The following is an 11,409-nucleotide window of genomic DNA, read 5'->3' as shown; positions in this document are numbered from 1 at the left end:
TGGGGGGGGGAAGGGGGGGGGGGGGGAAACGCAAAAGTACAAAAGCCCTAGACACTTCAAATCATCACTAAATAACTATTTTATTTCAGAGACCAGAGTGCAGTACTGCAGGAAGCTGTAAGGAAGCTCTAATGTTCGACTGCCTGGGTTCAGATCCAGCTCCTGTACTTACTGCTAGCCAGTTACTTAAAGTCTCCAGGTCTCTGTTTCCTCCTGGAAAGCAGCACTTCCCTCACAGAAGAGAAGTGACAGTGAAACAGCAACGCCATGGAAAGCACTGAGCACCTCAGTGCTTAATTTATACAAGCACGTGACGAACACCGGTTATGAAGGATCGGACTGAATTTAAAATATTTCTTACTTAGGCAAATTCGAGATCTCACGTCGAGAATTAACTCCATTAGGAAAAAAAACAAACAAACGCATTTTTTGCGTTTGGAACCTTGCATGACTTCAAAGCCACCTTCACAGGTAAATCCCAGATGACTCAGGGCCGGAGGCTGACCTACCTATCATGTCAGGGGTCCTTCTGGCCACAAGCAATTGATGCCTCTGCTTTGAAGATCGTCATTGTTCTCAGCATCTTCCTTTAACAGGGACAGAGTCACATCGTGTGCTCTATTTACAGAAGGTCATAGGAAAACTTCCAACGCTATAAAGAATTTCAGAAGAAGCCCCTTTAAGACTCACCTTATGAAACATATTCTCCCTACCTAAGGTCCTATTTGAAGGCTTAAAAAAGACTTTCAGTTATTTAAATATTTAAGTTCTTTATACTTTGTGGAAGTCTAGTCTTATTTTCCACGTTTGAAGAATTCTGTTCCCGAAGCTATTCTTTAAAAAAAATTCTTTTTAACTTTAACTTTATTATTGTTTTTATTGAAGTATAGTTGATTTACAAAAGGCACTTTCCTGCCCGCGCACTACCCAGGCGCTCACTTTCAAGAAAGAAGAGTCACGGTGACGTGACAGGTGAAGCCACCACAGGGCGTCTAAGGTGGAGGCTTCATGAAGCTCTTTTTCCAGAATCATCATGGGTATATTTTCATCTTGCGATGCTAATTCACGGAACCTTGTTATCTAAAAGGGACTCGGACAGCCTCTCTTGTGCCACGTCGGGCGGGGGACGGGCTGGGCGCATCCCGGGGGCGGTGTGCAGGGAGCCACCGCAGACCACCCTCACCCTCTCTTCCCCTCCTTTTTAACTGCAGGGACACGGGGCTTTATTTTTGGTCAGGTGACATTACAAAGCGAAAACAGAGCATCTCAAATCCTAGCTTACCTCGAACATCAGAGGTCATAAACGGGTGCACGAAACAGCGTCTCCCTGCCCGTGCGTGCGCGAACCTGCACGTGCGCGTGTGCGTACGTGCGCGAGCGCGTCCCTGCACGTGCGCGTGTGCGTGCTCGCGCTCGCCTGCGCTAGCTGCAGCACGCCCCTGCTCGTTCCACGTGGGGCTCCGTGGCGCTGGCACCGAGCCCGGGTCCTGAGGACACCAGAGTGCCTTCGCGTCCCTTGCTGACACCACGGCATTGTGTTTTTCTACCCATTAACCGAGGATAAATGACCCAGATATTGTGCCTATTAAAGCCTCATTTTTCTTTTGACCCTTTGTTCCTCTGTGTACCACATTATCAGACGCTGCACACATTTTTTAAGTAGTCTCGGCCTCGGATGACCTTTTGAGGGAGTAATGGGAGGTTTCTGCGTGTGGTTCTGTTGAGATATCTGGAGTGGAATTATGTCAAGGTAACGTGAGGTTTTTCTTCCAGTCTAGTCGGAAGACAATCAGTTGAGCGTGTTACCAACAGCTAATCTGGTATAGGAGGATATATCAAGAAACTGTACAAAGGCCAGAATGCTGTATTTGCATCTATTGCGAATACAAAAAATAGAGTGAAACCAGTTCCCCTACCCTACTACATTCTATAATTACATCTCTGCATATCATGGGTCACTTTTATTAAAAGCATCATTACTACAGTTGGCAGCAATTTACATTTTATCTTACATGATAGCAGTTTTCAAAGGAAAAAAAATAAAAGGACATCACAACAAAGAAAAACAATACATTTACAAAGTCATGTCTGTAAACTTCAAGGCTAGTTTAGAGCTGAGGTAATGCTGTTTTAGCTTGTGGCTAAAGTAACGAAGTCCTTTAATTTAAAAAAGGTACCTGATTCTCTCTTCTCTCACTCTTTATTTACTCATCTATTTATTTTGTTTATACCAGTGCATTACAAGACCACGAGACAATGGAACTGCAGTTCTGTCTGGCAAGAACCCTCCCAGTAGGTTAATTTCCAAAGGGACCCTTCACATTCAACAGCTGCCTTATTATTGCTGCGCCTCGGGACAGAGACGTTCACACTAAGGTGGAGATTGTCAGAGTGTGTGGATGTGTGTGATGCGCAAGTGCGGGAACCCCCGTGTAGTCAAAAAGGGAAACAAATGAGCGAGGATGATATGTATGGTAAATTTCATCTTGACCTTCACAGCAAAAAAATTAAAATTAAAAAATTAAATATATAACTTCATACTTCCTTTGAGCAGCACTTCCTTCCATTCGTGCCACTTGGTTACAAATTGCTCTTTATTATAATACCAATGGTACCAAAAGAAAAGGAAAAGGAAAAAAAAAAAAAAAAAAAAAAAGCAGAGCATTATGTAAGTTTCCTTAAAAAGACACGATCATCTCTCAAATTTCATCTCTCCTAGGGATAATAAATAATGCACTGCACAATACTTAATGACCAAGATACCTTTTGACACACCTGTATAACATGACTTGGGACTTTTTTTTTTCTTTTGCTACACTATGTTACAGAACAGCTTATAAAACTAGGTATGAACATTAACTGTGAGTGTAAACAGTAGGACTACCACTTGTCAAAAGTTTTAAACACTTTAACTGAAACTGGTACTGGTTATCCATCATTTTCATTGTTTTCTATTTCGTCCCCCCCGTCGAGTGAGTCTAGCTCTTCGCCCTGTGCTATCTCGTCTTCTAAGACTGAGGACTCCGCCGTCTTGTCCAGGCTCTCCTCGGCGTCGCTGCCCTCGAGGGTCTCCTCTTCCTGAAAGGCACCCCCCTCGGCCTTGTCGGGAGCCTTGTCGTCGCCGGAGCCCACGGCGTTCTGCAGTCCCGCCAAGGCGGGGAAGCCCGGCAGCGTCAATCCCCCCAGTCCCGGAGGTAGAAACATGGACGGGTAGAAGAGGCCCGGGGCCATGGTGGACAGGAGGAAGGGGTTGAAGGCGAGCGGGTTGGAGGGCAGGCCGGCCGGGGCAGTAGCAGCACCAACAGATCCATTCGCGGAGTCTGGGCCCGGAACGGCGTCTGTGCTTTTCTCCGAGTCCTTGTTCTCGTCCTCGTTCTCGCTGCCCTTCTCCTCCGCTTTGCACGCGCCGTCTTCCGGCTCCGCGGGGCCGGCCGCGGCAGCGGTGTTGCCGGCAGCGGCGGCGGCGGCGGCGGCGGCGGCGGCGGCGGCGGCGGACAGCGGGGTGTTGAGCAGCCCGCCCAGCCCGAACATGCTGGGCAGGCCGGCCACGCCCGGCAGCACCAGGGGCAGCACGGCGGCCGGGTTCTTGGCGTCGCCTCCGGCGGCGGCGGCAGCAGCCGTGGCCGTGGCCAGTCCCGGAGGGAAGCCCATGAGGCCGGCCAGCTGCAGAGACTGGAGGTTCTGGAGGCTCTGCAGGCTCGTCAGGTCCATCCCAGCGAACAGGCTGTTCACCAGCAGGGGGTTGATGCCCGACGTGGAGGCCACGGCGGCAGCGGCTGCGCGGGCGATTTCACTTTTGGGCCTCCGTCCCCGCCGGCTCGCCCCTTCTCCCCGCACCACGGGTCCGGTGAGAAGACGGTCAAACATCGACTCAGGAACGAAACCCTGAAAGGAAGGGAGAGGCAAACAGGGGCTATCAAAGCTTCGGAAGAAAACCTCATTTCCACGCGGGCCTCTGTGGTGGACTGAACACTGACATTCGTCACGGAAATACACAAGCAATTATTTCCATTCTAGAAGCTCAAGGAGCAGACCTCGGAAAGCAAAACTTCTCTTTTTTAGCATTACATAGCTCACCGAATTATGCTGAATTGCAGAAAAAAATGTTAAAGGCTACTCTATCGGTGAGGTAAATGTCAAGATATCTGCATCCATAGCTAACTCGAGAAATAGCACATCAGAAGGAAGTGGAAAACTATGGAAAATTTAATTAAAGTTATATTTTAGTATCTACCCTGGAGAAACAAAAACTCATGTTCACACAAAAACCTGTACACGAATGTTTATAGCAGTTCTACCCATAATTGTCAAAGTCTGAAAACAGCCCAGATGTCCTTCCACGGGTGATGGGTAACCACACCCAGGGGTACAACCACACACAGGAGCCTGATCAGCAGCGAAACCTGTGACACATGTAACCACTTGGATGAATCTCAACATGGTGAGTGAAGGAAGCCGTCTCAAAAAGGGGACGTAATTTATGCTTCTGTTTAGGTGACATCCTCAAAAAGACAAAACCTCTAGGGATGGAGAACAGATCAGCGAGCGGTGGCCGTGGGCTAGGCGTGGGGACAGAGAATAATACAAAGGAATTTGGGCGAGTCACAGAACTGTCTGTATTCTGATTATGGTGGCCGTTCAAGAAACCATCCATGTGTGAAGACTGATAGAACTGTATACCAAAAGAAAAATAAGCACTTTTACTGTATGCTTTAAACAGACAGACAAAAAGAAATCAAGACGTTTAAACACATTAATTTAAAAAAGAGACAGTGAAATTAACGCTTAGGCAGAACTGCTGTATTTTTTCATTTGTTTATTTTAAAATCAGAAATCACAGTTTACCTTAAGGATCTCAACCACCATAAATTCCATTCCACAGATGCTATTAGCCACGTTTACCTGGGGCATTTCCTCCCTGGAGCAAGTCTGCCTCTAAGACTGTGAGTGTGTATTTCTATACAGTCCCTTTAAATCAGAGCTGTCAAATTAATCCACCTTGGTGGATTAATGACATATTGATACAAGGAATGATGATGTATTAATGATGTATGAAAATGATGCATTATGTCAACTCTTTTAAGCCAAGAATAAGTTATCACTGAATAATTAATGGCCCACAGAAAATAAAGAAAAATTCAGGAAAACAGTTTTGTACAAATACCTTTCTGGACAGAAAGGCAGAGTCTGTACTTACAGACTGCTTGACTATATCGGTCCAGTCTGGGGCAACTGCAAACTCGGGGTTTTCTTCCAGCCACCGGGGTAGATCCTTCATCGGAGGCGCCATAGCTCCACCCATCTAGGGAGAGGCGTTCGGAAAATGATTTAGAAACAGACAAATCCTTCCCTCTCCCCGTCCCGTCTGTATATCTACACATATACATACACAGATCATATAAATATACAAGTATTCTGGAAGAAACATGATTCTTTTCCCCTATAAAAGATGTCAGAATAAAACACTTCTTTCTGGGAAAAGAAATCACATAGAGATCAATTCCCTTTCCCAATGTTTACCTTCTTCCCATTTCGTTTATTGACAACAGGCACCCTTTCTTCTCCTGTCAAAGTGTTTATATCCAATTTATTAGGGTTTCGACATCTGTGTCGTTTCTGTTTCGGTTTCTGAAATGAGGAAAACAGCACATCTGCATTCTTCTGCAAAAAAAACAAAAACAAAAAACATATTTAGTAAAACTGTACTTAGTACTTATTCTTTCCTATAGAAATGACAAACAGAAGAGTCAAGCCATTTTCAATTACTATGGAAGTTTCAAGAATCATTTTAATTATTAGAAACCATAGTTTCCTTTGAAAGGGAAGACTATCCTCTTTTTCCTTTACTTAAGGAACAAACTTAGAAGCGGAGAACATGCTTTTCCTTTTATCTCTCAATAACTTGCTTAAAATCTTTTCTTCAAATGTTTAACCAAGTCATGGTATTTGAAAAGGAAACTTTCTCTGGTACCTTTGCTGATCTCTACTCAGAGACTTGAGTGGATACAGAGGTGATCTCACATCTACGACATGCGACTTGTACATGAGGAGAAACAACCCAAGGGATAAAAGAGCCTTTGCAGGAGGGTGCATTCTGAGTGGCAGGAACTCAACAAGACAAAATGTGAACTCCTACACTTAAGTTTTCCAAAATTCAATCACATAAGTAATAGGACGTAAAACATCTGCACAACTAGCTAGCAAGCAGTTTAAGTGACAAATCATCTGGAGATCCTGTCTCATGTTTAATAAACGGCATGAGTGTTAGCTGTTTAAGAAAGAAGTTAAAAAGTCTTGGGCTGTGTTAGTGGCTCAGATCTCTGCAGTAACAGCTTCCTAATATTCTGTGCTGGGCAGACCCAGTCCAGAGACCAATTAGAGCACGTTGGGGAGTGTCTTCCCAATAAGGAGTCCCCCCTGGAAACCACGCCATGTGAAGAGTAACAGAAAAAAAAAAACCACATCTATTTGGTGGGAGAAGAAAAAAGCAAGGAAATGCATACTAGGCATCTTCAAATAACTACAAGGCTGGCCCTTCACGTACGACAGACCTGAAGCTAGTTTCTCTAATGTAGAATATACAATGACAAAAGCTGGGGAACGTCCGAGATGACGAGACAGTCAAGTGAAAGGCAGAGGGACCATGGGAGAAGGAAATGGACTGATTGAGCAAGAATCCTCCCAACCCTACACTCCGTGATACTCACTGGTACGTAACTTGGCGTATCAACAGTGTAAGCGGGATGCAGCTTCAGCCATTCAACTAAGTCCTTATTTTTAGGAGCTTCTTCCCCCGCCAGCCTAGTCCCATCGTCGAGATTTATAACTGGGATCCGCGTGTCTGGGTCCAGCTGTCCAGGAGAAGGAACGTTTCTTGTAGGTGGGGTCTCTATATCTTCTTCAAAAGCTTTGGTCACCTCAGCATCCTCCTGCAGAAAGTTGACAACGGTCGGAATTCTCACGTGAGGAGAGAGATCCTGACAACATCCTAGCCCGAGGAGACGCCAGCCTAGCACAATGGATCTCTGATCATAAAGGGAAAAAAGTTACTCGAAACAACGGCAGTTTGGGAACAGCTATTAAATGAGAAGGTGGAACGTGTATCATTCTTCACACTGCAGAATTAGTAATGGGGTAGAAAATTCACAGTCCATCACCGCTCCATGTTTGAGATCTTAAGCAAGCCGCTAGGAGCGTGACACAGGCAGTGGGGCCTGAGCCCGATACGTATGAAAGGTAGCCTCTCAATCTCTTTTGGGGATCCCTGGATAGCATCATTAAAGAAACTGTAATTAAAGGAATGTTCCCAAAGCCAGTTTATAGCTAGCTTTGTGGCACTCTGTGATCAGCACACTTTTGTCGGTAGCACAATAGCTCATATTAGGCGTGTGTGCCAACACCGGAAAGATCAGCGCTAACTGGAGCTGAGTTAGAGTTGAGACTCTACCATCGCCCAGCCACTGGTCCTCAACCTGCAGACATCTTCAGTGAGGCCCATCTGTCCATCCCTACTGTTCCCGCTTTGGTTCAGGTCTCCGTCACTGACCACCTGTATCACTGCATGACTCCTAAACGGTCCACCCGATTCTAGTTCCACCCTTCTTTAATCCAACCTCCACTCTGCTCAAAAATCATGTTACATCACTCCCCTGTTTAAGCTATTTTGATAAGTGAACCCGCATCACCTTCAGGATAAAATCCAAGTTCTTTAGCATAGCAATCACAGCCCTCCGTGATTTGCAGCCTACCTTGTCGCCAAGGTCATCTCTGCCGAAGCTGCCTCCTCACCAAATTCCCTGGCCAGTAACTTTCAGTTCACCAGACACGACAGGCTCTCTCTGGCCTCAGTCCCTTTGCACATGCTCTCCCTACCCCCTCTTTTCAAATGACTTACCCCCATACAACCTTCAAAATTTCACCAAGGTATGACCAACTCCAGGGAAACTTCCCATCCGTTTCTCCCCACATCCACCTCCTCCAGTCCCATTCTTCCTTTGGGTTTTCAAAGTACCCCAGGGACTTCTCACAACAGTGATATGTTATTTATCTGTCACCCATCTTATACACTGAGTTCTCTGGTGCAAGCACCCGTCGGGCCTTTATTCTTCGCATCCCCGTGCCTGGCACAGGGCGGGGTTGGCTCTCACAACTTACTTACTTTTCACGGCTGCACAGTGGTCTCCAGTTTGAATGCTAACACAACACAAGATTTTGGGATCTGTCTTGTTCCATACGAGTAACGCTGCCGACCTCTATACCTCTTCACTACTCATTTATTTACAGACCAATCAGCATTCTCCTTGTATTTTACGGGCATGCACATAACCCTCTATAATACCAAATGAGGAATTCCCAAACCAACAGTTAACTTACTTTTCACGGCTGCACAGTGGTCTCCAGTTTGAATGCTAACACAACACAAGATTTTGGGATCTGTCTTGTTCCATACGAGTAACGCTGCCGACCTCTATACCTCTTCACTACTCATTTATTTACAGACCAATCAGCATTCTCCTTGTATTTTACGGGCATGCACATAACCCTCTATAATACCAAATGAGGAATTCCCAAATTCCAAAGTTAAAAATTAAAAAAAAAAAAAAAAAAAATTAAAATACATTCTCTTAACATCTGTTAGGAGTTTTGAGCCAGGTTGCTAAATATGACTTCAGGGGAAAAAAACAAATTCCTAGGGACAGCTTAAAATACGTGAATGAATAAAAGCAGCCATAAGTTTAACATAGGGTGTGTGTAACTACAATAGGAAGCAGCACTTGGTCGCGCTGACTGTTAATCCCTGACGCTGGGTCCACAGACAAACGTGAGAGTCAAACTGAAAGACAGTAAATGAAGCCGTGTGTGAGCTGCAGAAACTCCCCGATTTGTTGATGTTTGTTCAGTGAAGAAAACCTATCAAAGCATCAGGGTGGTTCCCTGCAGGAAGCTAATGGCTGGCGATGCCACTTTGGGGACCACACACCTAGAAATGGCGTTTTAACTTAGGGAAAAAACAATCACAGCTGATCCACTGTGAGGTGTATTTTTCAAGATTCTAGAAGTAGTCAGATGATCAACAAAAATGACCATTATACTACCAATGGTACATTTGTAATGAGTTTTGAAAATTACCTTTTAACCACCCGGATGCTTCCGGTTCAATCAGACCCCACTAGGGGGCAAGTTTCAGTGAAGGCTATTTTGTCACTTCGAGACTCTAACTTGACCACGCCTTCCCTACTCTTTTATTAAGTTTCCTCTAAATTCAAGAAATAGAAAATGGGGAAATAGTAATAGGAATGAAATAAGGAAAAACATATTGAAACAAACGTCTCCCCTCGGTGTTTCCCAAACTGCGTCCCGCCGCCCAGGCGATGGGCTGGCCGCCGGCATCCCATCTCCTTGGGCAGGAGCTCCAGCACCTCTGTGCTGATTCGGGTTTCAAATCCAAAGGCTTACAGTACCTTGTACCAATTTCAGTGCTTTAAAAAGACGTCGTGTAATCGGGTTCTCTGGGGTAAAACCTCATCGTTAGTTGGGCGGCACTTTTTTAGGTGAGTGGTTGAAGCGGATTAAGGAAGAGAGTTATTTTGATTACACTGCACTCATTTCCTCTGAATTGAAGAAGAAAATGACAAAATCCACTGACACACATACTTCTCGCAAACCTAAACTAGCACAGGTCTCAATTCAGTTGAGATTTTTAAAATATCTGCTTCTGGAGGCAAGAGAATTTGCGATCACTAGCTTTGCATGCGAACAAAAATCTTAAGTCTGAAACTGAACAAATCTAATAAACGCCAGGCCCCAAACAGATGGATACTTTTAAGAGCAGAAGCTTTTTCCACCTTGAGGGTTCAGAGCTAACGATTACAGGCTCAGAAGAACATGTTTTTGTTCTGGGCTAGTCTTCCGAGAGCGATCAATATATTAGGATCTTGGGAAGAATAAATCCTCAAGCTACCCATGGTTCAGGCCGAGTGATCTGCGTCAACGCTCAACACAGTTTTCCGGCTCAGAACCACGACTCTGTCCATCGCGACTGCTTCTTTAGCGGAAGGGGCCGGCTTTCGCGCCGCGTCACCGAGGGGCGCGCGCCCCGGAGTGGGCGGCAGAGCCGGGACCCGGGCCGCCGGCGCGGGCACGCGGCGGGGGAGCGGGGGGCGGGGGGGGAGCCAGCCCCTGAACTTACTGCACTCAATGACGTCCGTTTGTGGCTCATGAACAGCAGGTCGAGGCCCTCCACGTTTTTCCTCCTTCCCCGCCTCCTCTTCATGGGAGGCTCTCCGTCCACGAGGGAGCCGTTGAGCAGATGCCTGGCGGGCGTGCGGGACAGGCCTGCCTGGAGCAGCTCCATTTGAGTCTTAAAGGCATCAGACATGGGCGCCGAGACATTAGGCAAGATAAACTTTGAAGTAAGAGATGAAACATTTGAGGTAGAGCTTGCTGCCTCTCTCGAGGCCTTTGATAAATCGACAACTTTCTCGTGTCCATTTTCCGAGACCACCTGATTCTCCCGCAGCTGGGCAACCATCTCCATGAGGTTTCGCCGCTTGGCAGCTCTTTCGGCCTCGATTTCGATCTTCCTCCTCCTTCTCCTCCGCTGGCGAGGGGCGGAGAGGCTGAGGGCGTCTTCCTGTTGAGAAACCCCAACGCAAGAGTGAGCCAAAACCGCAGCTGCTGCACGGGCCGGCTCGCGGAAAGCAGGAACGAGGAGCTTAAGGAATTAAACATCCGAGGCTGCTGAACGGAGCTGAGGAAACAGCCGCCTCCTTAGTTCTCAGTAGGACCAGTGAACACGAGCTTCCAAACTGAGTCAAGGGAGCTTATCTTTAAGCGGCACCAGCAAAGCGCCCTAACTGACCTTGGACAACTGAGGGGAAGCGGTGAGGTCCTCGCTGCCGCTGATGCTCGCCTGGCCCACCACGGAGAGCTCGGCCAGGCTCCTCTTCTGCAGGGGACAGTCGGCAGTGGGGGCCGTGTAGCCGGGGATGAGGCCCTGGAAATCAAACATCTGGCGCCTATTTACCGGCCATTTGCCTTTCAACACTGCTTCACAGATGTTGTCTAATCGGTTTATCATTACTCGATCCTGGAGGGAGAAGAAAAGTCACACGAAACTGTAACAAAGACCTGGTGAAAATTACGAGATAAATACATCCACTGAGATGCTGAAGAGCAGAAAAGGCTTAAAAGCAGACGGGCAAGCGAAAAGCAAAAGTAAACAAAAAGCAAACAAGCATGGAAATAAACCAAACCCACCAGAACCACTTTACTCTGGTGTGAGGCCTGAAGGTGGCCGCAACACATAAGACTCAGCATTTTTCAATTATGAACAATGAATCACATAAACGGGAGAACGTTACATAACCACCACCTCTAAAATGTCCCCGTGTTTTACAAGTAACTGTC

At 46.5% G+C, this 11,409-nt stretch overlaps 1 protein-coding gene across 1 annotated transcript in view; it reads right to left on the bottom strand.

Annotated features, from left to right (window-relative positions):
• Window positions 1-2,928: 2,928 nt before the first annotated feature.
• Window positions 2,929-11,409, bottom strand: part of CHD7 (chromodomain helicase DNA binding protein 7) — an 84,496-nt gene continuing 76,015 nt past the window's right edge. The window contains exons 31-36 of the mRNA XM_007471475.1: window positions 10,862-11,089; window positions 10,190-10,633; window positions 6,708-6,929; window positions 5,521-5,661; window positions 5,198-5,302; window positions 2,929-3,885 (exon numbers count right to left, since the gene is read on the bottom strand). Coding sequence (XP_007471537.1) covers window positions 2,929-3,885; window positions 5,198-5,302; window positions 5,521-5,661; window positions 6,708-6,929; window positions 10,190-10,633; window positions 10,862-11,089 — 2,097 coding nt within the window. The remainder of the gene's footprint in view (window positions 3,886-5,197; window positions 5,303-5,520; window positions 5,662-6,707; window positions 6,930-10,189; window positions 10,634-10,861; window positions 11,090-11,409) is intronic.

Source organism: Lipotes vexillifer, unplaced genomic scaffold (assembly GCF_000442215.2).
Source record: "Lipotes vexillifer unplaced genomic scaffold, Lipotes_vexillifer_v1.1 scaffold165, whole genome shotgun sequence".
In the NCBI taxonomy this organism is placed as follows: domain Eukaryota; kingdom Metazoa; phylum Chordata; class Mammalia; order Artiodactyla; family Lipotidae; genus Lipotes; species Lipotes vexillifer.
The sequence above is the reverse complement of the archived record's forward strand: the minus strand, read 5'-3'. Positions and strand labels throughout refer to the sequence as shown.